Source organism: Naegleria lovaniensis (assembly GCF_003324165.1).
Source record: "Naegleria lovaniensis strain ATCC 30569 chromosome Unknown tig024, whole genome shotgun sequence".
Classification (NCBI taxonomy): domain Eukaryota; phylum Heterolobosea; class Eutetramitea; order Acrasida; family Naegleriidae; genus Naegleria; species Naegleria lovaniensis.
Window position 1 is genome coordinate 71,819 of NW_025407846.1, and position 26,360 is coordinate 98,178.

The window sequence follows — 26,360 nt, forward strand, 5'->3', positions numbered from 1 at the left end:
CAAAAATAAAATGAGTGAGTCTCTTCCTGATTGGTTCAACAAGGGCAGAGGGAAACCGAAGCAACAAGTAGTGCTAACTGAAGCAACAACAGACAAACTGAAACGAAAGATAGAGGTCCTAGGACTGGATTTAGCTCAGAAAAAACGTACACCATTATTCGCTTTAGCTGAAGCTAGTAAAACAACAGCTTGTTCTCAATTATGGTCCTCCATCATTTCATCAATTACAAAGCAATTACAGGAATTCAATTACATCAATCAAACTAATGCAGAATTAAATATCTCGTTAACGCTTTCTGATCCAATACACCCAACAATGCGGTACACTAAATTCCGAATCATAACACTTGACGAAAACAACAACATGGTCGAAAAGAAACATAATCGATTGTCCATTGAAGAAGTTGAACGTAATATCATCAACACTGGTTTAAGCAAAAAACAAATTAAAAAGTTGTATGAAACAAAATACATTCCATTCAGTGACCGAACCATTTCGAAATATCGGAAAGGGATTAAGGATGAAATAGCAAAAGAGATGATCATCATCAAAAGCAACAACGATATCAAAGGCTTTGCGATTGATCCAATTCAGTCTTTTTCAAAATTATTAACAAATACAAAAGTAATAGAAGTGATACGCTCGACAGGAAAATGGTTGGAACATGCTCCGATTTCTGGATTCAGAAGCCGAAAATTTGGATTTAACAAAAAAGGAGAATTTAAAGTTTATTCAATGGCAAGAGTGTCCACTGATGCCCATAAATTAAGTAGGAAAGTGAATGAAATACTTTGCTTTTTAGGGCTTGTTATTTGCGATGCTGCACAACATCATAGTAATTACAAATTATTGGCAGCGTTACCTAAAAACAGCGACAATCATTGTACATTATTGAGCTCATTCAAGCCAATTGAATCATTGATTGCAAAATTTGAAAGCCATCGGTTTATATTTGAATTACCAATTGCTCTATTTCAGAAAGATTCGTTTTTGAAAAATTTTGTGAAAACCTGTACCTCAGAGAAAATTATTATTCGGTTGCAATTTAATGTAGCAATGGGTGGAGATTTAAAAAACATGCTTGCATTGCAAACGGATGATAAGAATAGAATATGTTTTGTATGCCCTATTGATTATGAAACACACAAACAATTCTTGTTTTCGCTCAAGTGGAAAAACAATAATCGAGCTCAAGAAATACTGAAAATGTTGTTTCAGTCCAAAGAAAACACACGAAAATCATTACGAGAGACAATTGAAGGCAAAATCCAAATTGAAACCTGGGATTGTTTCACTGAACTTTTTACTGACAAGGGACACCGACACCCTGGTTTAGGTGATATTATTTTCGCCAATATTTCCATTTTACGAAGAATTCCTGACATTTTGCACCAATTCATGAGATTGGGAGAAAATCATTTACAGATTGCATTGCATGCTGCATTGAAAATTTCAAAGCAATGTCAAAAAGAGTTGAAACAATACTACAAGGACAAAGGATATTATGGCCAAAATGACAAAATTAATTTAATGGGAGACGATGTATGGGAAACATATGGCAACAAAATTATTGAAGATATCACTCAAATCATGGAAAAGCACGCAAGTAATCAACAACTCTCTACTCTTGCATACGTTTGGATTGGAAAGGTGACAAGAATATTTCAAGCAGGATCTGAACTCGTTAAATTATTGGTACAACCAACATTTTGCTCAGACAATGATTTACACAACGTTGCAAAGAAAATTGACCATTATATTTCTGTCATTGTCCCTGTTATTGGAGACACAATAGGCACGTATTGGAAAATGCCTTATTATTTACACATTCTCCAAGAACATGTGATCATGTATTTATTTATTTACAGAACATTGTACCCATTTGCCATGACAGTGCATGAACGACTGAACAAGTATGGCAAAGATATGTTCGCTCATACTATGAGGTTTGGAGGGAACGGAAATCCCACGAGAATTTATCGTACCTCTTCCAACGAACAGCTTGTGGAAGACAGATACCTTGCAACCCTAAACCAGTACTATTACCTCTTCTGCTGCATGACAGCTAACGAATAAATTTATTTTGTGCTTTCATGTTCATTTTTGACTTGACGAATATCTGACAGGTTTTTAGTGCGCTTCAACGTCGGATGCGCCGCCATAGCACCCACATTTTTAAAAGCACTCACTAAAAATGGCCCACCATCAACCTTTGGTAAAAAACAAAATTGAAGAACCGTGATGTAAAAAGACGTCATGGAGATGGTATCTTTTTTAAATTCGATCGGGTATCTACACAACATGAACCTTTTTGAGAGAGTTTAATATCATTCTTGTGTTAGAGATTATTCGCATCTTGATTTTTAGTAATAATAACGGAAGTAGCAATAATGGGTGGACTGTCTTTTCTCTCGTTGTAGTTGTTTGAATCAACAACTAAAAGAAATAGGTCGCTTCATTCCTCCATCATGATGAACGACTTGAAACAGCCTTGCTCCTCTCCTACCAATCGATACTCGGCATCTTCATCACGAAGAAAATTTTCTCTTCCTCTCTTCCGAACGAAACAAGAATGCGAGCAAGAAGCATTAGAATTTGCTTCCAATTTTATGATCATTTTCGAAGAGATGATGAATAACGAGGTTGCAAGGGCAGAGTTCAAACACTTTTTGAAAGAAGAGGCCCACAATGAGGAGCCTATTAATTTCCTAGACGATCTTGAAATCTATTCTAAAGAATTCAAGAAGACCAACGACTGCTTCTTGCAAGACGATGTTCAAACTTCCTCCAGTACTTTCAAACGCGTCACCAAATTGTACAATCAAGCTCACAAAATCATTGAGAAGTATATTGCGTTTCAAGGACATAGTGAACTGAATTTGGGTCATTCTCAAAACTCTACACTACGAGAATGGAGTAAAATTGAGTACTTGATGCAACTGATCACGTCAACACAGGAGGAAGTATCTGTGGACACGACTGGAAGCCCTCCTAGCTCACCAAAAAGCCCTACATCACCACTTTCTCCAACCAACTTATTCTTTTCAAATTTCCCTACTGTTACATCTTATGGTGCTCAAGCCAGACGCGAACAGACTCATTCTAAACCCAATCCCAAAAGAATTCTCTATAATAGAGATTTAGTACGTCAAATGATGGAATTGCTAGACGCAAAGCAACTGTTTGAATCTTGCAAAGTGAATGTGAACTTGGATTTGAAATTGGATCAATTTCCAAGATTCACACGATCCAAATGTTGCCATTTGTTTCTCTTTTTCAACGGAGAATCGTTTGCACGAACCATAGCTGTGGATATTTCAAAAGGAAGAAACGTGGATGTGAGATTTAGACCTAAAGATTTTGAGACACAACTCGTAACAGATAAGGACATTTATTTCGCCTTTTCCATGTGTGAAGACGATCTACACTGGGAATTGGTATATGACAGCAAGCAAATCAAGTTGTTTCACTCAAAAGCAAACTTTTTATTTGGCAAAGATCCTTCCTCAATGCATCTTTCAAAATCAGTAATGACTCTGCCATTCCCTGTTGAACAGATATGGAATGCATTTTGTCATCAAGATTTTAGATTCAAACTTCACGATCGACTATTACCAGGAAGTTGCTCTCTTGAATATATTCCTCCTGTTAAATCCACTGACACTGATCCACAGAAAGGATTAGTGATTGAGGAACGAGAAGACCTTTACAATAGTGATGCACCACCTCTTGGGATTGCCTTGGGATTCTTGGGAATTGATGCAAAGCTTCCATTGGTCAAGAAAAGAGTTTGTTCAATCTCCCAAACGTGCATCTACGATCCACATGCACAATGCTATGTAAATGTAGGTCATTCCACATCACCTCTTTCTCATTCTCAACAATACCAAGATTTTGCACGTGAGAAAGTTGTCATGGACCTACTATTCTGTCACATGTTTTTCCGGGTGAACATGAATACAACTCGATTCGTTCAAGTTTATTACTTGGACCACAAACTTCCTCAAGCCCTATCACAAAGCATCATCACGAAACAGTCAAAGACCATGTTTGAAAATTTTGAAAGCACCATACAACAAAGTAGATGCTGCCAATCATCATGTCAGAATCATGTCACCCCTTCTCCTTCGTTAGACGTATTCAAAATTCAAAAAGCCCTCGACGACAATTCTCGTCTATATCCCAACCGATCTTGGTTCAAAGAATATGAATCAAGAAAGAAACAAACTATCCCACCCTCAACCGATGATAGTGTAGCATTCCCTCGAGTTCATACATCAGGCAGAAAGAGTTCCTACCTATAATCACCTTTATGAAGCACGTCTCGTACTAAAATGTTGTACAACCGAGATAAATCATCTCCAAACAGCAATTTTTGAACTAAGCCGAGATCCATCTCGCGCATAAGTGATCTATGTAAGCTGTATGTTGACATATTGTGACAAGAGAGCTAAGAAAAAACAAATCTGACACCAATCAAAGATCACCAATGCGTTTGTTAAAATCAATCGAGTCGTCAGACAATGACAATGCTCACAAGAAGGGAAAGCAGTCTCTCATTTCTCGATATATGGTGGTCTTTGAAGAAGTCATGAATAACAAAGATGCACGGAATTGCTTTAAACAATTTTTAAAAGAAGAAACACATAGCGCAGAAGCTCTACTTTTTTTGGAAGACCTGAATACGTACAAAACCGAATATCAGAACACGAACGTAGAATTTGAAAAGGATTCGTTTGAGAAGAACAGCAAATCAACGCGGAAGATGGTGCTTCATCTCTTTGATCAGGCCAAGCGAATCATTACTACTTATATAGACACATTTTCGATAACAGAGCTCAACTTGGGCCATGGTAAAGCCACCATTACAAAGAATTGGGCTAAAATTGACTATCATGCCAAAACCATACTTCCAGATTTTTCAGGTTGTGACACCACAAGCAACACTTCTAACGCCAGTGCTTCAAGCAACTCTAGTCCGAAAAACTCTAATTGGGACAAAGAGGGATTGAGTCAATTATTTTTCATGTTGGAACCATCAACATTGTTTGATTCATGTGAAGTGAATGTCGTTTTGGATTTGAAATTGGACCAATTTCCTCTCTTTTCAAGATCACAGTTGTTGGACAAATTTCTGATTGAAATGGGAGAAACATTCAGTCGAAGCATTGCCATTGATGTTTCAAAAGGAAAAAACATTGATGTTCGATTCAAACCCAAAGATTTTGAATCAAGACTCTTGACAGACAAGGATATTTATTTTGCCTTTGCATTGTGTGAGGATACTCCTGATTGGCGCTTGTTTCTTCAAGAAGAAGGAATTAGCTGTTATAGTTCGAAAACTCTTTATTCATTTGGCACTTCTGCACTGCATGGTCTTCACAAAAATGTCTTTACATTCCCCTATCCTCTGGATAAAGTGTGGTCTGTGTTCAGTGATCGAGACTCCCGTCTAAAAATCGATGAAGGAATGATGCCCATTTCACAAGCATTTTCTTATCAAGCTCCCCACAACACAAATAACAAGGCACTGGTGGAATTAGTGGCAGAGGAACGAGATCAGTTTTATGACGACGATAAGCCACCTCTTGCTCTCTCCCTTGGATGTTTTGGAATAGATGCAAAAATGCCATTTGTCAAGAAGAGATTTTGTTGGTATGCAGAGACGACTATCTATGATCCTTATGCAGATTGTATTGTGACAGTGGGGCATTCTACACGTTCTTTTTTACATCCAAGAGAACAGGAACTTACACAAAACAAAGTAATCATTGACATCTTGTACTGCAACATGTTCTTTAGGGTGAATGAAAATACCACTCGATTTATTCAAACAGCTTACTGCGATCCAAAACTTCCAATGACTGATGGATTTATCGTCAATGCATCCATAAAATCTAGAGCTAGACGTTTCCGAAAAACCTTTCTCAACATTTTAGAAACTGTTGAGGATGATTCTCCCATTATGCAAGCTGATTCATTCAAAAGTAAGCAAGCCATTTTAGACAATCAACGTGTGTATCCTAATCGATCATGGTTCAAGGAGTATGAATCAAGAAAAAACTAAAGCACGAATTTAAACTTCTTAATTTTAGGTCCAACAGGCTCTGTTGTGAACTAATGGAATGGTGGAGTGATTATTTAAGTGCAAATTAATGAAAAAAATAAAAATGCTGACCAGTTAATCTCTTTCAACATCACGCAGAGATTGGAACGTTATTGCATGATTGAGAATGAAATCAAATTCTGGTCAATCAATGGAAAGAGATATCTCAGCTATTCCGAAGAGAGATTTTAGTAGTACAAGGGTGTACTTTCAATGAAGTATAGATGCATAAAACTATTCGAGCCACAACAAAAAGAGTCATCAGGATGCCTTCTCTATTCGGAAAGAAGACTCGCATCAACAATGATGGAACTTCTCATCATCATTCCAACAGCAGTGAATCAATGGTATCCCGTTATATGGTGGTCTTTGAAGAAGTCATGAATAACAAAGATGCAAGGAATTGTTTTAAACAATTTTTGAAGGAAGAAACTCATAGCGAAGCAGCCTTGTTGTTTATTGAAGAACTCGAGGAATATAAAAAGGAGCACTACAATGTAAGGACAGAATTGGGAAAGATTTGTGTCTCTGAAAAATCAAACCACAAAATATTCAAAAAACTGGTGCTCAACTTGTGCGAAAGTGCTAGAAAGATCATGAATCAGCATTTTGATACGGTGAGCATACAGGAGCTCAATGTTGGGAAATCAAAAGCAATTGTTGTTCAAAATTGGGCTAAAATTGATTTTCAAGTGAAGAATATTCTCATGACAGACAATAACGATACTGTCAGCACAACTTCAAGCAATAGTGACAATGGCAACAATAGTAACGTTTCCCTTCCAAGATGCTCATACTATGACAATGAAGGATTGAAACAATTATTGTTCATGTTGGAACCATCCACACTATTTGATTCATGTGAAGTGAATGTCATTTTGGATTTGAAATTGGACCAATTTCCCCTCTTTTCAAGATCAAAGTTGTTGGACAAATTTCTGATTGAAATGGGAGAAACATTCAGTCGAAGCATTGCCATTGATGTTTCAAAAGGAAAAAACATTGATGTTCGATTCAAACCCAAAGATTTTGAATCAAGACTCTTGACAGACAAGGATATTTATTTTGCCTTTGCATTGTGTGAAGATACTCCTGATTGGAACTTGGTTTACACAGAACCTGGTTTGAGTGTTTTTCTCACAGAAACAAATTATGTATTTGGAAGTGACTCCATACCTCGGTTAAGTCTTGCTAAGAGTGTGATTTTAATTCCGTATCCTCTTGAAATGGTATGGTCTATTTTTTGTGACAAACAATCAAGACTTCAAATGGACGCTCACATGATGGATGAATGTCAGACACTTGAATATATACCACCTCATACCACAAACAAGCAATTGCAAGAGTCAGTTTCAGAAGAAAGAGACCACTATTACGATTGTGACAAACCTCCTCTCGCCCTTATCTTAGGTGTGACAGTGGCAGATCTCAGAATACCATTCTTCAAAAAGAGAGTATGTTCTTGCACAGAAACAGCAATCTATGATCCCTATGCAGATTGTATTGTACAGCTTGGCCACTCGACAAGTTCTCTTTCACACCCAACTTATCAAGACGTCTCCAAGGGAAAGGTGGTTATGGATGTCATGTTTGCCCATATTTTCTTTCGAACCAATGAAAATGTCACTCGATATGTGCATTGTGCCTATACGGATGGAAGAGTTCCATTACCATCCAAGCCATTAGCACAAATGATGTGGAAGAAGAGATCCAAAACTGCTCGAAATTCCTTTCTCAAACAGTTGAAAGACCACAACTCTGAAATGCATTCTCTTGAAGATTCTTTCAAATTTAAGCAAGCACTTTCAGACAATCGACTAGCATATCCTGAAAGATCATGGTTTCGAGAATATGAATCAAGAAAGAATTCTCCATCATTGCGAACATTTGACATTTTGTAAACCTTGTTCAATTTTTTAATTTATTGTCAGAAGAATATGAATCGATGAGGCACACGTGATGAGAAATTTCTATTCATTACAAATACAGTTCAAGTATTCAAATGGTACGATCTGAAATGTTTGCAGAAATGCTTATATTTGTAGAGAACTTTGCGTGTTAAATGTGAATTGAGAATAACAACATTTTGGAACATGATGATCCAATTTTAGATCAGTTCGAATTCCAAAAAAAAATAAGATGAAATCGAAACAATCACGTTGTCAATCCTCCACACGATCGTCATCAACAACCCATTCCAAACCGTCCCGAACAACACCTTCTCAACAATTTCGACAACTCTCTGCAACTCAATCACGTTCATTTTCATTGAAAAATTCACCACCAAGACCCACTCAACAATCCACACATAAAATTCCAAACTCAGTCCTAAGTAGAGCTCATGAAAACACCTCATTCAAAAGCGTCAGAAGAGATCTATTGGGACATGCTCACTCATCCTCTAATATCATGTACAGCTCTAACAACAAGGCTCATTCCGAAATGGAAAGAAATTTGTCCTCCAATAACTATCACAGCTCAAGTGTGAGACAAAAAGGAGGTTCCATTGCAAATTCTATGAAAAAGCTTCATTCCATTCAGAACAGTTCTGCAACAACTCATGTCATGAGAGAAATGAGACATTCTGGTGAAGGATATAATGCAGTAGTGGCCTCGTTCGATAAGAGAACTTTTCAAAATCCATCTGAAAAGAAACAAATTAACATTGCCAGAAGAAATTTGAAATAAGAAAAAGATTGACTGTGTAAATTGTGTACAATATCATGAATTGTTTGTAATTGTAATTATTTATGAAATTATTTATTAAATTATTAATAAATATTGAAATCTTTAAAAAAAATGACTTCTATTGATTTTTTCACCTATTTGATCGGAAAGTGGAAGAGAAATTTGGAATGGAGAGAATTTGGTGGAATTTGTACGTGTTGCATTGACTACTTTTCAATATGAAATCCAATCATGATTGAAATTTAATTTCGGAATGATGAATTTTAACAATGAATTATATTTACAAAATTTAATTATATATTTGAAAACATTTATAATTTACAACAAAACATCATCTAGATCAACATTTATCAACAAGTAACACATTCCTTCAATTTGAAGAAAACACCAAATACGAATCGACTTACATTTCCGAATCTTCTGCTGCTTCATCAAACACACAAACACCAAACAATCGTTACGTTCGTTTTTCTTTTGGAAATTCACCTCAAGACATGAAATTTGCGTATGAAATGATTTTTCAACCATTGTCAAGCTCTTCTTCCTCCACCACAACGAATTTACAACCAAATCATAGACTTTCACAATCTCAACAAGCTCAACAAGAAATTCAACATTTTCAATGGAAATATCTTGGAAATATTTGTAAAGGTGAATTTTATCCGTTAAATCAAGTTGCCATTTTAAAAGTGATCATGCCCACGTCGTTTATTACGACCACCTATCGAATTTTGGATGAAAGTACCATGGCTGTCGTTATTGTGGAGGTGGATGAGAAACAGCAACCAACCATTCAATATGGAAATATGTATCGATTAAATTAAACACACATTCAAGTCTCTAACAATTTTTGAATAATTACGAATTTATTATGTTGTGATAAATTGGCTTTCTGAACACGACTAGTATCCAGAAGTGAAACCAATTCACACAAAGAAAACTTGAGGCAATGACAGAGCAATTCAAAACCTCAAAAGTTATTTACACACGAGCGAGAGAACCTAGCAAGCGAATGACAAGCTCAAAAACCACCAAAAAAGAAATGTCATCATTCTTTCACACTCATTGTTGTGATTCCTTCTTCTTTGGGTTGGTAGAAAATACATGTCTAATACTCTCAGAAATCTTCAATCGATCTTCCTTAGCATATCGATGTAACAAAAAGTTCTTGTCGGGTTTTCTTCCACCTTCAAAGTACAAGGTATTACAAAAGTGTCTCATAAAGTAATACATTTGACGAGCACATGGAAGAATTTCCTCTTCAGCCTTTCCAGTGTAATACACCAGATTGGAATTCCACTTCTCGCCCAACTTTCTCAATGATCTTGCAACATAAATGGCAGCACAAGCAACAGTACTTGGTGTGTAATTCAACATGTTCATGTCATACAGGGACATGTCATTCGCAAAGGAAGCAATGAAATATTGAATATCATCGAATTGAACACTGCATTTGAGATATCTCTTGAGAAAGACATTCGAGCTGGCAATGGTCAAATTGAAATCCAGAGTCTTCAAAATGAGTCGTTCCATATGAAGAATTTCTTCTTTCGAATACATTCTTCGAGTCATTTTGATTACTTGTTCTGTAATCAATGGTTTCACTTCCTCATATTTGGAGGCTATGAAGAGAGAGGTCACAGCTACGAGATGAATCTTATCAATGGCCACATCTGGATGAGCACTCAAAAATCGATCAAAAATGTTCACACATAAATAAATGCATTCTTGAGACATGGCATAATGGTAATGAATAGTAAAAAGCCAGTTAATGGTCAAGACACGAGTTTGCTCATTGAAATTTCCCTGAAAAGACATGTAACTTGGATTTGGCATGTATTTGTTTTCAATGGATCGATAATGTGAAAAAATGTCCTTGACATATTCGACACACGATTCTGGCTTGTCGGCATCAGCAGCATCGACTTTTGGGCTCATGATCATGGCATCGACTGCGTTGCCATTCTTTCTTACTGGGAGGTGTATTCTTTTTCACAGCCGTCGAAGTGGAATTGGGTTTTACCATAGTTGGAACAGTAACAGCTGACTTTTGTGCCATATTATTCATCGTATTCATGGTCGAAGCAGTCTTGTTGGAAATGTCAACCAAAGCACGTCTAGTGGTGTGTTGTTGAGAAGAGTTAATAGTGCCAACAGAAGGGAGAGGAGCGAGACCGAAATTCATCGAAGCTCGTTTCTGTTGTTGAGAGTCCAAAATGGACATGTTGTTGAGATTGTTGGAGAGTTGATTCTCCGTATCAATGTTCATCATCATGGTGGTTTCTTCGAACGAGGATTAATTCTGTTAGAGAAAAGTTCGAAAGTGAATCGATCGAAGAGGTGAAGGCAACGGAAACGATCAAAGAGGGTCGAAGGGATTGGATGAATCATTTCGAATTTGTTAACTATTACGACTGTGAAGGCTGTCAGCAATACTTACAGGGAATATGATTACGACGAATGTTTTTTTTGATAATTATTTTAATTTTGAAACATTCAGACATTCATTTTTAAAATTTTTGTGTAACGGCTAGAATTTTGATCCATAACCGAAAGAGTTTACAAAAAATGAAAATATTGAAAAGTGATGCTTTCGAAAGTTACTTTCTTTGATGAACTGGATGCTCAAAGCTGACCTTTCCGTACTCTGAGAAAGAACCATCATAGAGTCTGAGTTGGTCCAATTCAATTCCAAGTAAATTGAGAGAGTAAAGCAGAGCACAAGCAGTTACACCACTGAAGTCATGAACAGAAAAAATGTAAAGAGCTTTCTCAATGAAAAGAACATACCTGCCACAACTTCCAATAATTGGCCTGTCAATGACAACTTTTCCATCTACTTCCTTAATGCTGAGTCCAGAGTTTTGGAAGAGCTTTAAAATTTCTGCGTGGCTCTTAAAGGTCTTGTCCTCTGGATTGACCAAGGTTGGGAACGGAATGTTAAAGCTGTTTGGAATGTGACCGCTTTTCAAGTTTGGACGAGGCTCTGGTTGGATGCCATTAAATCTCTCAGCTGATCTTGCATCTGTGTGAATATGTCGTAGCAGGTTCGTTTCGTCAAATACAGTCAAAATATTATGAAATTACAAAGCACATACCAACAATGTATGCCTTCTTGCTATTGAGGTTGTTCACAATATCGTCCAATTTTACAATATATTGCTCTTGGAAATTTGCCTTGTAAGGTTGATCTCTCTTCTCAGGCTTTGGTTGGCCGCTTTCAACTGGATATCCCAGTAGTTTCCATTTTGTGAGTCCTCCATCCAATAAGCTTACGTCTCCCTTGTGACCAAACACTTTAAAAGTAAACCACACTCTAAAATATTGCCATTATTAAAAGTTCCAACCATCATGAATAATTAATTCAAATATTTTCAAATCATTATAAATATGGAGTAAACGATGGAAGTAATTGTGTTTCAATGAATGAAATGATGAAAAACAAATTTGTCGATTTTTCTCATACTACTCTGTATTCACATTCTCAAACTCACCTAAAAGCCGAGGTAAATGCTGTATCATAAACTACAACGTGATCCGTGTTGACAATACCCATCTCTGTTATACTTTCTTCAAACATTTTCACGGAAGGTAACATGTGTGGAAGATCAGTGGTCGGATCACTCAAACCATCAATATCAAAGAACAATGCAGTCGGAATGTGTTCATTCAAATATTCCTTGTATCCATTTCTATTCATAATAGGCATATGCCATGATCCGTCCAATACTTTAATCACAGATCCACTTGCTGTGCCCAGGGTGGATGGCTTTTTATCCAGCAAGGCTTGCTTCAACGCTTGACACGAAATCAAAGACGATCGTTTCATATTTTTTGTTGTGTTTTTTGAAAAATCAATCCGAAAGTATTTTCAATTCCGATTTATTATTTGGCTTCTTGTACATGTTGTGGTAAGAAATCTTCATGGATCAGCAGCATCTATACACACGAGATCTAATTCTGCCGTAGAATCATTAATTAATTGAAAATGATCGTTAAAACCATCATCATCATGAAGCAACGATATTTTACAATGAAGGAACAATTTGAATTAAGCTAAACTCCTTTCTCATCCTTCTCTCATGGATCCCATAGTTTTTTCATTTCTCTTTCCAATTCTTGTTCGTTCATCTCGAGAAATTCTTGTAACATTTTACGACAATTTTCATCCATATAACTTTTCATTTCGCATAACATGATATATTCTTCTTCCCTCGTCGTGGTTGGATGATGATTACCATGGGGATGGTTGTTGCTGTTATTATTATTGTTGATTGAAACGGATGAAGTAACTGTCGTGGCTATATCAAACGGAGAAGAGCCGTAGTGAGCAGAAGAAGGCTGTTGTTGTGGTTGATATAAAGAGAAGGAGCAACTTGTTATGGAAGAATTATTCAAAGCAGTAGTATTGGTACTATCGAGCATGATGGGTTCTCTCCTCCTTCGTTTCATCATGTTATTTGTTTGTTGATGCTGTGTTGTTGTTGGTTGAGTAGAGGATGGCAATGTGAGGGATTGATTCATGTTTTGCGATTGAATCACGAGTGAAGAATGAATATCAATCCTTCTATTCTGTTCTTTGCAAGAGTGTAAAGCGAAGTAATGATGTGTTTTACAACTGAACACTCAATTATGATTATGTTGGTGATGATGATAATAATAATTGTGAATAATTGGGATGCACAAATTGTTGCTGCTGTTCACAACAAGGAAGCAATAAGGAGAACTTTTTTGTTAATTGGGCCAATGAATAGGAAGGATCGAATTTGAGACAAAGAATTTTGTTGAATGACCTTTTATGGATAAGACGTGTGTGAAAAGCTTCTTGTGATAATGACAACAGAGAAGATGAAGAATTCGGTTCTTTGTGTGGAACAACAACCTTCCTTTAAAAAAGATTATGCGAATTTAAGGAGAGATGAAGTACTCTTTTTTTTCGTTGAGGGTTGAGTCACAAGTTCCCCTTAATTAACAAAATTAGAAATTCCTAAATTTATCTAGAGGTTACAACATTAACAGACTTAAAATGTCATGGGTTGGTTTGGATCAGATATATTTACAGTTACAGAGCGGTTTCAAACAAATAAGACAGATGTCTCTATGTAGATTCTACCCAAAGGATTGTGTTTGCCATTGATCTGACCTTCATCTTGATTTCACTAAATCCATTGGCTTGAAAAAAAGCTGGCCCTTAATTCTTCTCATTGTTCGTACATAAGAAAAAAACATGAGAACAAATTGGCTCGACCAAATTAAGGCCTGACTGAAGGGTTGTCCTCGAAATTACAATTTTTATGGCTCTGCGAAAAAAAATGAAATCATTCGTTGCTATTGCTTTGCTTTTGTGCGTCTTGGCTGTGTAAGTGTCGTCGTGTGTGATGATGAAAAGCCTTTTAACCAATGCTAAAACGATGATGGAACGTTATTTGTGTTTGTCATCATCGGATATTTCCACGTTGTTTGCAATCATCATGACGAATATTTATTCTTCTTGATCAATACGATATTTGAACTGAGAGCAGCACTGTATCAGCTCAAATTCACGAGTTGAAGAACGGTGTCATGGTTCCTGTTCATGTTATTGCCAACTCCAATGAGCAATATTTAATCAATTTGAGAAATAATCATCGTGGTGCTGTAGCCTATGCCAGCTCTTATGGTTGTGATGCTCCAGTTTCTCTCTTCGCAAGTACCAAACAAGTACCAACTCCAACCAATTATCAATGGACCACCACTGTTAATGTTTCTACTTCAACCTTGTTGGATATTGATCAAAGACAATTGGCCGATGCTGATCAAGTTTACTACACTTTTACCACTTCTGTTACAAGCCCATGCTCAGTTTTCTTTGTTGTTCATGTTAGACACTCTTTGAACTTGATTCAATTGGAGGATTCCGTCCCACAAATGGGTGCTTTCCAACCAAACAGCCAAACTCCTAACTTGTAGGTTTTGATTGTGTTTTTGAGAATATTATTGACCTATTATTCAATGATGACAATTTGATGATGTTGATATATTGGTTAAATAATTATTTCACACATATGAAACATCTCATTTTCATACTTGATGATTGTCATTCGACAGATATCATTTCTTGGAATATGATTTGGGCGGTAATGACACTCGTTTGGAATCAGTCATGATTGCTGTTACTAATTTGCACATTAGAAATACTGGAGATAAGTCCACATACAATTTGTTTGTCTCCAACACCAACTCGAGACCAATTGAAGGAAAGAGTCAAGTAAGTTTTTATGAAAGATGGCGTGTTGATTCATGTATTCCTTAACACGATGTTGTTCTACCATTTATGAATTTGTCCCCATTGTTTTTCATTCAACAGTGGCAAGGTATTAGTACTACCAATGGTGATTCTGCTGTTGTGATCAACAGATGGGATCCAAAGTTTGTCAATGGAGGTAAATACTGGATCGGTGTCGAATTCAAGCCTGATGGTCCATTCCAAAAGAAGGATGATGCTCACTACTCTGTTGTTGTTCATCCAAACTTTGGCGCTAGAAGATCTTCATTCGACAAGCCAGTCATTTTGTTCGAAAAGACTCCACAATTCACATTCGTCCCACAAGGATCTATTTCTTATTTCAGTGTTTATGTCGATAAGAGTGTTGCTGGTAAGATTTTGAGCCTTGATGCCAAGATGGAATATGGTGACGTTTTGATGTACGTCTCCTCCAAGACTACCAGACCAGACAGAAATACCTTTGATTTCAGAGGTGGAAGAAGAGTCGAATTTAGATATGACCAACCAACATTCATTTATATTGGTGTTGAGGCTTTACCACATGCATCAGGTTTTGCTGCTGCTGAAATTACTTTCAATCGCCTTTAATAAAGTAGTTTTGAACTTTTATTAAGCATCACCTGGTGAGCCATGTCGTGTCTCAAGGTCAGTTACTGTCAGCAATTCGAGGAACTGGACGTTACAGTAGCTTCACAAGAAATAAATGGTTGGCGAGCAACATGTTTTATTTGGAAGAATGTTCAGCTGAATGCAACCCTTTAAATAACTGTAGTAGCAAGGTACCTGAAATGAGTTCGCCCCAACTTCCTGACGGTCAAATGAACTATGTAACACATTCCGATCATTGTGTGAACTATTTAATGACACTATCCATGTTGTCGCCAAGTGGACATCAAACAATATATTAAAAAAACAATCAACAACAGTACTCACATCAACAATGACCATCTCTCGAAGCGAAATTGCTCGCATTTATGGTAAAATTCAATTCGTGGACAGCTTCCCAGATTACAAAGTTGAAGTGGTTGATTCATTCCCTGATTTAAAGGTACAACTTGTGGACCACTGGGCAGATTCCGAAGGAAAATGGGAAATCGTTGACAGCTTCCCAGATTACAAAATTCAAATTGTGAACAGTTTTGCAGATTTTAAAATTCAATATGTAGATCATTGGCCTGGTTTGCCATAAATGTGAAATTTCTTTGAATTTAAGCGCAACAAATTTTAAATGCTAGTAGGAGGAATTGGATAACAGCGCTTTCATCCATTCGATTAAATTAGAATTTGTTTTTCCAAACAATTAGCATTTTCTTTATTTGTTAGAAATTTCTAAAAACGTTGATGAAATTTTTCATTGTGAAGACCAAATGAGTCATGAATAGCCGCATTGTCACATGGATGATGATGATAAAGGTGAGAAACACACACAACCTTTCGTCCACAACTTCACCATTCGATACAAGTCGATGAATTCATCAACTTGTGGATGTGAAAATTCATTAACAATGTGTTCGTTCACACAAACGTTTAAGGACTACTTGTACACATGTTCATTTCATTCTCAAATTCTTCTTCCGTCATGGCTGCCAATCGTTCAAGCATGTGAACACAATGATCATCCATTCGAATGCTTTCAAAAACATCCCAAGACGTCGATGAGGGTAATGATTCTCTCGAAGGATGATGATTGACATTGCTTGTTAATAATGCTGCTGCTGCGTGTTGAAATCGAGAATTCAATGATGCATTTGTAAAGAGTAAGGATGTTCGTGAGGAAGACCAAGGTGAATTCAATGGTTGTTGTTGTTGTTGTTGTAGAGAATCGTGAAAGAATTGATTTTGTGCAGAATTTGTTTCAAGTGGATCGACACATGTCATGGCACTCAGAGAATGGTTCGTATGATGTTGACTCAATTCTGAGAGAGTAGGTTCGATTCGTTTCAGTTTGGTACTAATTGAGAATTGTGTCGTCATGTTGATCGTGGCAGTTGACAGAGTGGTCGTTGTGGTTTGGGAGTAGAAGGAAGAAGTATTTAACATGGTCATTGTGGGATACAGAGAAGAAGAAGGGGATGGTGGAACTGTCGAGTGCATGGTTTGTGTGTCAAATCTCAGAAGATTTTGTCGTTTGATTTTTTGGTCGTTATTAATGTCTTTTTTTTCTGTTGCTGTTATTCTGGTGATGTTTGGCAGGTGGATGCTGACCAGCTTATGACTTGCGTGCAAAACGACATTCGACAAATCCCATTCTTAGTATTGCCATACATGAGCAATGAACATTCTATTTTTCGAGTAATATTTTTCAAATTTGGATTTGGGTTGTGCAATAATCCCTTTTTCATCGAGCCGGCGATTATAGAAGAATCAAGAATATTCCATGATCGAAACTCTCTCCATACCGTCCTCTTATCAAAATAATCTGAATTAGAGTATATCAAGATTCAAGAACTGTAAATGTAGCTTCAAAAACTGTGTGCAAACATCGTGACAACACTTGTTAACAAATAGGTCAATGAGCGTGTTAAACAAAGTGGAAATATTCGCTTAAAAAGGGTAATTAGAAACTTAAAGTGGTGAGATGTCATCAACCTTGTATTATCAACATACCTGATTTGAGTCTATGAAGCATTTAGTTACCGAGTTGAACATTAGGATTTTCGGAAATTCAATTACTGATTCAATGTATGATCGTGATTATTACAAGCATTAATGAATGTATACCCCGAATAATCCAAGCGCTAAAGCACACATGAGTTGGGATAATTCTTAGTTCAATTTGTAGAAATTAGATGATAAAAGAAATAATCTCTTATAAATGGTCAATATGAATTGAAATGGAAAATACAGTCTTGCAATTTCTGCGATCTGATCTACGGAGGTATTTGCTATCCTTTCGTTGTGGTGGGAACTGATGGATGAAAAGCATTTGGTGTGAAATTGAGTTGTGAAATTCAACCAAAGCATCCATTCTCAATCCTGTCTCTAGAGAACTATTAGGCTCAGACAAATCTTATGAATTTAAATTGTTCAAGTTTTGGCTATTTGCCATGAATTTAGATTCAGTTCTCTCCATTGTTTTGAATTCAACTTCAAGCAAACTCTGGTGATAAAATTGAGTCAACAAAGAATTTCATGAATATTGTCATCAATTTATGGGCCGTTGCTGCAACAATGATTTTCTAAAATTATATTATAACTATTGGATGATGAACACAAATTTCGGTCAAACATGTTGTTGTTGTTGTGGATGCTAAGCTTATTCCGATCGTTATCATCATGAGATGTATTTTCTGTATACTCAAATGTTTTTTCTTTGTTGTTCATTGAGTGAAAAGCTCCGAAATTCATTTCATACATTTTTTCTTGAAGAAATTCTTGAAGGTTACAAAAATCATTATTATTAGAACAACAGAAAAAACAACAACAAAACCTCATGACCAAATTACACGGATCTTCAGTGGCTCGGTCCGGTCGAGTACGATATTACATGACTCCTCACGTACCGAAAACAGCTTCCCACAAATATCAAGGAGGATGTAAAAAGTTTCGGAAAGCCTCTTCTTCCGATCGAGAATATGGAAGTGGAGCTCATCGGTTGGAAACAACACCGTGCTCTGATCTCTGCCAAACATCATCCTCTTTCCAATCCTCTAACATTTCTCAACAATTGGAAGAGAGAATGAATGAAACGAAATCTCCTTTTATTCTCTCAAATTATTTTCATAAATGTAACTCCAAAAAGGGAATGGAACGATTGGAATATTTTGATGTATTGTCTGAAAATCGAATGCAAAGGAGCAAACATGACAATGATTATTGTCCTCATGATGCCAGAAATCACAAAAAGTGGCATCGAAATCATCCACAAGATGGATTTTATCAATTGAGAGAAATCTTTGATTTGTGAGCTCACTATCAATATTTGAGGAGTGGCCTTACATGTTTCTTAAAATGACAACCAATTTTTCCTCAACCATTAGATTATTACAAAGACATTCAACATCTCAAATGGAATTGTTTTTTGGTCCCAAATAAGCGTCGTAATAGCAATATTGCATTCGTTCTCGATAGAGTTCATCACTATACTCTGAAACATAGCCATTACATTTCAATGCTTCCGTCACAAGTTCTGGATCGTTTCGCAATTCTTTGCTTGCATATCTCAACGCATACCCATCTTTCTTCACTGCTTCTAACATAATGTCCTTATTGTAACACACAAAAGATGGGTATGCCAAATCGTCAAGACCGAGTTCTTTCACTGCTTGTATCATGAATTCCTTGTTTTCGGCGAGTTCTGAACCAATGTAGGACAGAAAATGTTTGCATCCAAGTTTGACCATTCGCAATAAGAATTGTTGGTCATGACGAAATTTCGTAGGTGCGTATTTGAGGGCTTTTGTGTCTTGCTTAATAGCTTCAACAACAATTTCTTCATCTTCTTGTAGAGTCACATCGAGATATCTAAGAGCGCGTCCATTTTTTCTTACAACTTGCAACATGAATTCTTTGTCAGCTTTCAACTCATTGGACGCATATTGAAAAGCACGTTCGTTGGTCTGAACAGCTGTTAACACAATCTCTTTGTTGCGTTTCAATGTTTCTGAGGCATTACAAATAGCATATCCGTTTCGATGAACGGCAGCTAATACAACTTCATGATCATTCTTCAACTCTTCAGAGACATATTGCAGAGCGCTGCCATCTTGTGTGACAGCCAGAAGTGCAATCTCTTTGTCATTCTTACAACTGTCAGACGCAAAATCAAGTGAGTGGACATTATTGCGAATTGCATTGACAACAATATCTCGATCGTTCTTGAGCTCGTCCGATGCAAACTCAAGTAAAAAGGGAAAATCTTGAACAATGTTAAGCATGATTTCTTTGCTTGAGTAATCAAAATTCTTGAGATCTGGATAAATTAATTGAAGAGCTTTTGACATGAAATTTGAATCTCGAAGCAAATTATTTGGTACATGAAAAAGTGCCTCCTTATTTTGTTTGATTGCTTCTAATGCAATTTCAGTATCACCCCTCAATTTTCCTTCAACAAGAGTAGCTCCTTCATCGTCGCTCCAATCCTCTTGATAAATATCCCCCAACAAGTTTCCGTTTTGTTTCACAGCAGCTAAAACAATTTCTCTATCTTGATGAAACGATATACCAATATAGGCCAACACATCTCCATTCAGTTGGACTGCCTCCAATATAAAGTCTCGGTCGTTTTTAAGTTCACTTGAGGCATGTCGAACTGCAATTACTTCATTCTTGATGGCTGCCATTACCACTTGTTTGTCTCGACAAAATTTTCGAGATGTGTAATCTATTTCTGATCCTTTATGCTGAACTACTTGCAACACAAATTCTCTGTCTTCACGTAGTCGCATTGAAGCGTGTCTTAATCCGATCCCATACTTTTTTAAGTGATGAAACACAAATTCTTGATCATTCATAAACTCCACTGGAAAGAATTTCTGATATTTCAATTCCCGATTCAAAACCCATTTCTTTTTTCCAACTTGTTGCAATGAGAATTTTTGTCTCAATAACATTTCTAATCGTTGAAGGTGGGTGGAATTATTTTCATCATCATCACCACGAAACGACGATGAGTTTGAAAAATGAATCAGGATCAATGCTGGCTGTATCAATTTTTGTTTCTTTGTTTGTAAATTTTCGGAATCATTGTTTTCAGTGTTTGAATCAGAATGAGAATCGTGCTCTCGTTTGAACATTTTTTTTGAACGTAACGCCTGTGAGCTCTTCCATTTCATCCATCGAGTGTGACGTTAAAATGATGGCATGATTGGCTCGAATTTCATCGAACAAGTTGGTTCATCCAATAGAATAACATCAGGTTCTCCAATTAAGGCAAGAGCCATTGATAATTTTCGTTTCATTCCTCCACTCAATTCTTTCACTGCCTTATTTGCCTATCCTAATCGTTCCAATGTTCGGCGAATGTTTTCAGTCGAACACTGTCCTCGAAAGAAATGATAAATTTTAAATGTTTCCACACATATTAATAAAAATCTGACAATGTCTTATACTCGTTATTATACAATACTGTCACATTAAATAAAGCAAAATCTAATTTTTCAAATTCGTAACCTTCCAACAAAAGAACTATCATTGGCAATTTTCGCATTCATTTCCTCTCGCGACGAAAATACGTAGCACCGTCGAAGAAACATTCAACCCTCTAAATAGTAACTTCAAAATTTTGCAGTCATTACTAATCACTACATTTCAGTCGTCGTGTACTCTCATGATCTTCGTCTTTTTGGTCGTATCATTTAATGGTGTCGTGCTGGGTAAAAGATCACATCATCTAAGGTTGATTGTAGAAATAGTTGATTCCTAAACGACTTGTCCTTCACATCATCAAGAAAACGATAAAAAAGCAAAAGAGCAATCATGAAATATTTCAAAATTAAACGTTTAATGGCAAAAGCATTACAATCATCTTTAAATCCTAGAGTGGTGGAATCATTGTTACAAGAAGAAGTGAAAATTAGGAATTGGTTTGAATAATGAACAGTTACTTTCGGAATGTCTTATTTCTCATTTCCAAAGTATTGTGAGAGGGTCGTGAAGAGAAATAATTAATCACTTCTGATTCATCATGATCGTCTCCATATTGGTTCATGACTTTATAATTGAATTGTTTTCGTTGTCTTGTTCCTCCGATGATATTATCCATTGAAATTTCAGAAGAGTAATTGGAATATCCCTTATTGCTTCTTGTGCAGACCATTGTTGTTGTGTTGTTTGATTGTTCAGATGTTTTCAATATTTGTTTTGTTGTTGATTTTCAAATTCTCACATTTTCATCATGAATTTATTTTTGAATTTGTTTCCAGTATTTTGTGAATTTCCACCACAAAGGAGATTCCAACAAAAAATGGATGACAACAAGCTCAATAAATACTCAAGCCAAAACATCTCGAAATTCAGCAATAAAACAAATTACTAACACAACACAATAATAACGACAATAACAATGGTCTCAAGAACATCATCAAACGATTCCTCATCATCTTCATCCACTGATAAAATTCCAACAAAGACTGAATGGGTCCGATCCAAACCCATTGATATTACCAAACGATTACCTAATTTTGATGTTGATCCATGCAATGTTGTGAGTGGAACCCGAAGAAGAAATAATGTGGATTATCATGTCTCTAATTTAACTGGAATGCAAGTCACAGTGAAACGATCATCGAAAAATACTTTGGAAAAGAGAGCCAATTCATCTCACTCGAAAATTACAAAATCAAGAAAGATGAAAAAGTGAATAAATAAATAATACAGTAATCTAGAAAATACATGTGACTTTTCAAAGTTATTCTTCTCAAAGGATGTGGTGCCTTCAATAAGTGTCAACTTGTCATCATGACACGAGTGATAAAATCAATTCTGAAAACTCATTTCGGAAGTGAAAGCATTTCTCAACGATTGGAACAGAATGAATGAAAAGCAATCTTTCTAAGCTGTGAAACATGTTGTTCAAGAAATGTGTTTTGAGTTGCCAAACGAGATGTAAAGTTAAAAATTATTCTTTCTTCCAAAAATAGAAACAATTGTGAAGTTAAATTTCAAGATAGAGAAACAGAATATAAAGCAAAGTGGCGCAGGGGGAGCGCGGTGGGCTCATAACCCACAGGTCCTAGGATCGAAACCTAGCTTTGCTATCTTCTTTTACTTTTCATTTGCTTTAGGAATATGTTGTTATCAATTTAGTTTTTTTTTACATTGCCACGAAAGTGTAGTGACAACAATGGTTGCATAATTAGATATCATTTTTGAACAGGTTAGAATTTGTGAAGCAAACAGCTCCATACATTCTAAGGATCAAAACCCACCTCAACAACCTGGTATCTTGAAAGATTAAAACTTATGTCTTGGATATATGATTGGCTACGGCCATATCACGATGAATGCACCTCACCCCGTCCGATTTGAGAAGTTAAGCATCGTCGAGCTGCATCAGTACTGAGGTTGGAGACAACTTGGGAACCTGCAGTGCTGTAGCCTTTTTTGTTTTTAAATGTAAGATACATACACCCTTGTCTTGAAGTGTTCGTCATGGTTTTGTTCGTCATGGTTTGAGATGTTTAATAAACATTCTTTTTTACGCCATCCTTTGTGACAGCAGCTTGATAAAGTTGAAGAAAGGACAGTTTTTTGCATTGACTTGAAAATCCTGGTAGGTGATGTTTATTCAAAGTTCAAAATCTTTTACAACATTGAAATTTCAAGAAATTAACCCTTCTTGAAGAGGGGATGTGAATGAAACGATCAATTTGGTGGTGGAGAGTGGTTGCTGTTAACGCTTTTATTTAGATACATTTTCAAGTAGCATTGTCACCGCGTGTGATGTTGCATGCCCTTTGTGAACTGTGTGTTGTATCACAAAGGGCGTGACAACAATTCAAGATGCCTCTCATGACTGATGATTGAAGCTTGTGACTTTGTGATTACTGTCTTACCTGCTCTGCAAGGTTGCGAGTGGATTTCATCTTTTTTAGCTCATGTCAACATTGTTTTGTACATATTTCAGACCATGTAGAGCTTCAGTACTTGTGTATGAACATTTTATCTTCTTGAAAAGAGAACTCAAATTACAAGAGCCAAATTATTTATTTGAAAAAGTTTCAAGTGAGCACTTCTAAGTGAATCCAATTGGATTTTATTAACAAAATATTGAAAAGTGTATGATCGAATGTTGTTGAAATGATGGATGCCGTGTTTCACTATTTCTCTCGCCCAACTCCTACACCCAATCTCAACACGAGATAAATGGTGGAATCTTTTTGCAAGTGATAATCTGAAACTGTTTCTCCATCTTCCAATTGTTTTCCAGCATTTATTAAACGCTGCTGATCAGCAGGAATTCCTTCATTATCTGTGATTTTACTCTTCACATTTTCAATCGAGTCATTGGACTCGACATCCAATGTGATGGTTTTACCATTCAGTGTCTTGACAAACAGTTGCATGTTTTTTTTTCTTGTTGTTAAGATTCAGTATGAAGGTTGGAGTGAATGGTTTTTATCATGATTGTTCACGCCACACATGAATGAACCTTAGAAGAACTAAAAATATCAACCAAATGAATAGGAAAATGAACAAGTTCAACTGGGAATATTATTGTTACTCCACTGACCGAGATTATAGCAGATAAGGCAAAATTAACAATGTCATCCTTATTGAAATCAACAAGTCACCTATTCTGGACTTTTGCAAAATTCATGTGCAGGAGCCGATATTTGTTGATGTTTTCTCTTTGAATGTTTTAATATGGATGGGATGCCTGTCAGGAATATGACGACTCTCCCGCTACAACCTTTGGTTGTATGAACAGTGAGGTGCAAGAAATCAGGACGATGTTCTTGAAGTTCTGGTTGGAGAGACAATGAAACTGCACACCACCTCTTGTTTTATGGATTTATAACATTCATTGTTGAAACCATTAGTTTTGTGGTTTTTGAATATTTGAGTGATCGGATGATTGTGAATTTGAACTTTCACAACATCTCTCTTCTGAACTGAATGCATAAGATTCAAAGACGATCATAACAAGCAAAAAAAATGAAAGCACAACGAATTTTAATTCTCACCGTGTTTGCTCTTTTCGCTTGGATGGCGTTGATGGTTCAAGCCAATCTCTCAACAACAACACAATTGGAGGCTGATCCGATGGTTGATATTTCTGCTACAAGTATCAAGAAGGAAGATCCTCTCGCCGAACAATTTAGACACGTTCTGAAGCAAGATTCCAAACTCCGAGATGATATCATGAATCGATTTCAGGAATATTTGAGAGTTCCTACACAACAACCAAAACCACAATATACCAAAGTGGTTGATTTCCTTTTAGATTGGACACGAAGAATTTTCAATGTTAAAGAAAACGAATTGGTTGAGCGTCAAGTTTCTCCTCGTCTCAGAGTTGCGGAGAATGATCAAATTAAATATTATATTTATTCGTGCAAGCCTGAGAAGCCTTCATTCATATTGACATGGAAAGGAAAGAGTCCACAAAAGGGATCAATTATGATTAATAGTCATACAGACGTTGTGCCCGTCGATAAAGATCAGTGGAAGTATCCACCATTTGATGCTGAAATGGTTGAAGAATCAACTGGAAGAAGAGTTTATGCTCGTGGAGCACAAGATATGAAATGTGTTGGTTCTGCATATTTGGAAGCCATTGACCGATTGGTTCAGTCTGGATATCAACCTGATAGAAACTTGCAAGTCGTTTTTATTGCTGACGAAGAAATTGGTGCAGTTGATGGATGGGAATGTTTGTCTCACGATAAACAAATGATGAGCGAATTGAATATCACTTTTGGATTGGATGAAGGACTTGCCAGTGGAGAAAATGAAGATGTCATTCCAATTTATTATGGTGAAAATGTTGCGTGGTAAGTAGTAGAGTAGTGGAATATTATTGTAACAATATTGTGGTAACAATCCTATGTGTGACATGAAACAACAATCTAGGTGGTTTGAAATTACTGCTGTCGGTAATGTTGGACATGGTATGTATAGAAACACAGTTTGGAGATATTTGTTTTAACACGATTTTACTAAAATTGACTCATTGAAACAGGCTCTCAATTTATCAAGGATACCAGCACTGAAAAGATTCACAAATTGCTTCGTGATAAGGTATTCCCGCTCAGAGAACAGCAACAATTGCAAATGAGACTGCAAACCAAGAACCCCAGAGAAAAATCACAACCAAGCACAGTGGTGACTATTAACTTGACTGGTCTCAGAGCAGGTCATACAAGCAAAGAGACTGGAGATTTCACGAATCCCAATGTCATTCCAAGAACTGCAACTGCATTGTTCGACATGAGAATTCCTCCACATATTGACTTGGTTGAAACTGAAGCCATGCTCCAAGAATGGGCCAATTATGTGAATGGAACCATCAGATTTATTGAACAGCCTAAAGTTAACCCAATTACTGATCTTACAGATGCAACTGTGAAGAAATTCTTAAACATTGTCAATGACAGAATGAAGACTGAATTGAGAATTTTCCCAGCAGCAACTGATGCTCGTTATCCAAGAAGATTGGGCATCAATATGATCGGTTACAGTTTCATGCCAAATACCAAAGTGTTGTTGCATGACCACAACGAATATCTTGACGAATCAGTTTATTTGGAATCAATTGTGCACTACATTGCTATCATCAAGAGACTGCTTGATGAGTAACTGAGAAGCAGTGGATATATATAACGAATTTTGATCTTTTTTAAATTATTGAATAAAAA

The 26,360-nt window shown here is 36.4% G+C and overlaps 17 protein-coding genes across 17 annotated transcripts; 11 read left to right on the forward strand and 6 right to left on the reverse strand.

Moving 5' to 3' along the window:
* Positions 1-10: 10 nt before the first annotated feature.
* C9374_005369 (uncharacterized protein) lies at positions 11-2,077 on the forward strand (the record flags this gene model as incomplete). The annotated part of the gene is made up of 1 exon (XM_044695111.1): positions 11-2,077. The coding sequence occupies one exon, from the start codon at positions 11-13 to the stop codon at positions 2,075-2,077; it is 2,067 nt and encodes a 688-aa protein (XP_044547846.1).
* A 392-nt stretch (positions 2,078-2,469) lies between these two features.
* On the forward strand, positions 2,470-4,305 carry C9374_005370 (uncharacterized protein; the record flags this gene model as incomplete). The annotated part of the gene is made up of 1 exon (XM_044695113.1): positions 2,470-4,305. One exon carries the CDS (start codon positions 2,470-2,472, stop codon positions 4,303-4,305), a length of 1,836 nt encoding a protein of 611 aa, XP_044547847.1.
* A 185-nt stretch (positions 4,306-4,490) lies between these two features.
* C9374_005371 (uncharacterized protein) lies at positions 4,491-6,068 on the forward strand (the record flags this gene model as incomplete). The annotated part of the gene is made up of 1 exon (XM_044695114.1): positions 4,491-6,068. The coding sequence occupies one exon, from the start codon at positions 4,491-4,493 to the stop codon at positions 6,066-6,068; it is 1,578 nt and encodes a 525-aa protein (XP_044547848.1).
* Positions 6,069-6,373: 305 nt separating this feature from the next.
* Positions 6,374-8,008, forward strand: C9374_005372 (uncharacterized protein; the record flags this gene model as incomplete). The annotated part of the gene is made up of 1 exon (XM_044695115.1): positions 6,374-8,008. One exon carries the CDS (start codon positions 6,374-6,376, stop codon positions 8,006-8,008), a length of 1,635 nt encoding a protein of 544 aa, XP_044547849.1.
* Positions 8,009-8,246: 238 nt separating this feature from the next.
* On the forward strand, positions 8,247-8,795 carry C9374_005373 (uncharacterized protein; the record flags this gene model as incomplete). The annotated part of the gene is made up of 1 exon (XM_044695116.1): positions 8,247-8,795. One exon carries the CDS (start codon positions 8,247-8,249, stop codon positions 8,793-8,795), a length of 549 nt encoding a protein of 182 aa, XP_044547850.1.
* A 111-nt stretch (positions 8,796-8,906) lies between these two features.
* On the forward strand, positions 8,907-9,619 carry C9374_005374 (uncharacterized protein; the record flags this gene model as incomplete). Its single annotated transcript, XM_044695117.1, has 2 exons — positions 8,907-8,985; positions 9,135-9,619. The coding sequence occupies 2 exons, from the start codon at positions 8,907-8,909 to the stop codon at positions 9,617-9,619; spliced, it is 564 nt and encodes a 187-aa protein (XP_044547851.1).
* A 238-nt stretch (positions 9,620-9,857) lies between these two features.
* Positions 9,858-11,019, reverse strand: C9374_005375 (uncharacterized protein; the record flags this gene model as incomplete). Its single annotated transcript, XM_044695118.1, has 2 exons — positions 9,858-10,720; positions 10,770-11,019. The coding sequence occupies 2 exons, from the start codon at positions 11,017-11,019 to the stop codon at positions 9,858-9,860; spliced, it is 1,113 nt and encodes a 370-aa protein (XP_044547852.1).
* A 376-nt stretch (positions 11,020-11,395) lies between these two features.
* C9374_005376 (uncharacterized protein) lies at positions 11,396-12,624 on the reverse strand (the record flags this gene model as incomplete). Its single annotated transcript, XM_044695119.1, has 4 exons — positions 11,396-11,531; positions 11,586-11,820; positions 11,894-12,111; positions 12,290-12,624. The coding sequence occupies 4 exons, from the start codon at positions 12,622-12,624 to the stop codon at positions 11,396-11,398; spliced, it is 924 nt and encodes a 307-aa protein (XP_044547853.1).
* A 251-nt stretch (positions 12,625-12,875) lies between these two features.
* Positions 12,876-13,319, reverse strand: C9374_005377 (uncharacterized protein; the record flags this gene model as incomplete). The annotated part of the gene is made up of 1 exon (XM_044695120.1): positions 12,876-13,319. One exon carries the CDS (start codon positions 13,317-13,319, stop codon positions 12,876-12,878), a length of 444 nt encoding a protein of 147 aa, XP_044547854.1.
* A 788-nt stretch (positions 13,320-14,107) lies between these two features.
* C9374_005378 (uncharacterized protein) lies at positions 14,108-15,648 on the forward strand (the record flags this gene model as incomplete). Its single annotated transcript, XM_044695121.1, has 4 exons — positions 14,108-14,154; positions 14,318-14,740; positions 14,883-15,042; positions 15,142-15,648. The coding sequence occupies 4 exons, from the start codon at positions 14,108-14,110 to the stop codon at positions 15,646-15,648; spliced, it is 1,137 nt and encodes a 378-aa protein (XP_044547855.1).
* A 352-nt stretch (positions 15,649-16,000) lies between these two features.
* On the forward strand, positions 16,001-16,249 carry C9374_005379 (uncharacterized protein; the record flags this gene model as incomplete). Its single annotated transcript, XM_044695122.1, has 1 exon — positions 16,001-16,249. One exon carries the CDS (start codon positions 16,001-16,003, stop codon positions 16,247-16,249), a length of 249 nt encoding a protein of 82 aa, XP_044547856.1.
* A 338-nt stretch (positions 16,250-16,587) lies between these two features.
* On the reverse strand, positions 16,588-17,154 carry C9374_005380 (uncharacterized protein; the record flags this gene model as incomplete). The annotated part of the gene is made up of 1 exon (XM_044695124.1): positions 16,588-17,154. The coding sequence occupies one exon, from the start codon at positions 17,152-17,154 to the stop codon at positions 16,588-16,590; it is 567 nt and encodes a 188-aa protein (XP_044547857.1).
* A 1,339-nt stretch (positions 17,155-18,493) lies between these two features.
* On the forward strand, positions 18,494-18,967 carry C9374_005381 (uncharacterized protein; the record flags this gene model as incomplete). The annotated part of the gene is made up of 1 exon (XM_044695125.1): positions 18,494-18,967. One exon carries the CDS (start codon positions 18,494-18,496, stop codon positions 18,965-18,967), a length of 474 nt encoding a protein of 157 aa, XP_044547858.1.
* A 97-nt stretch (positions 18,968-19,064) lies between these two features.
* Positions 19,065-20,795, reverse strand: C9374_005382 (uncharacterized protein; the record flags this gene model as incomplete). Its single annotated transcript, XM_044695126.1, has 1 exon — positions 19,065-20,795. One exon carries the CDS (start codon positions 20,793-20,795, stop codon positions 19,065-19,067), a length of 1,731 nt encoding a protein of 576 aa, XP_044547859.1.
* Positions 20,796-22,063: 1,268 nt separating this feature from the next.
* C9374_005383 (uncharacterized protein) lies at positions 22,064-22,360 on the forward strand (the record flags this gene model as incomplete). Its single annotated transcript, XM_044695127.1, has 1 exon — positions 22,064-22,360. The coding sequence occupies one exon, from the start codon at positions 22,064-22,066 to the stop codon at positions 22,358-22,360; it is 297 nt and encodes a 98-aa protein (XP_044547860.1).
* A 1,459-nt stretch (positions 22,361-23,819) lies between these two features.
* On the reverse strand, positions 23,820-24,065 carry C9374_005384 (uncharacterized protein; the record flags this gene model as incomplete). The annotated part of the gene is made up of 1 exon (XM_044695128.1): positions 23,820-24,065. One exon carries the CDS (start codon positions 24,063-24,065, stop codon positions 23,820-23,822), a length of 246 nt encoding a protein of 81 aa, XP_044547861.1.
* Positions 24,066-24,657: 592 nt separating this feature from the next.
* On the forward strand, positions 24,658-26,301 carry C9374_005385 (uncharacterized protein; the record flags this gene model as incomplete). Its single annotated transcript, XM_044695129.1, has 3 exons — positions 24,658-25,496; positions 25,576-25,613; positions 25,685-26,301. The coding sequence occupies 3 exons, from the start codon at positions 24,658-24,660 to the stop codon at positions 26,299-26,301; spliced, it is 1,494 nt and encodes a 497-aa protein (XP_044547862.1).
* Between the last annotated feature and the right edge of the window lie 59 nt (positions 26,302-26,360).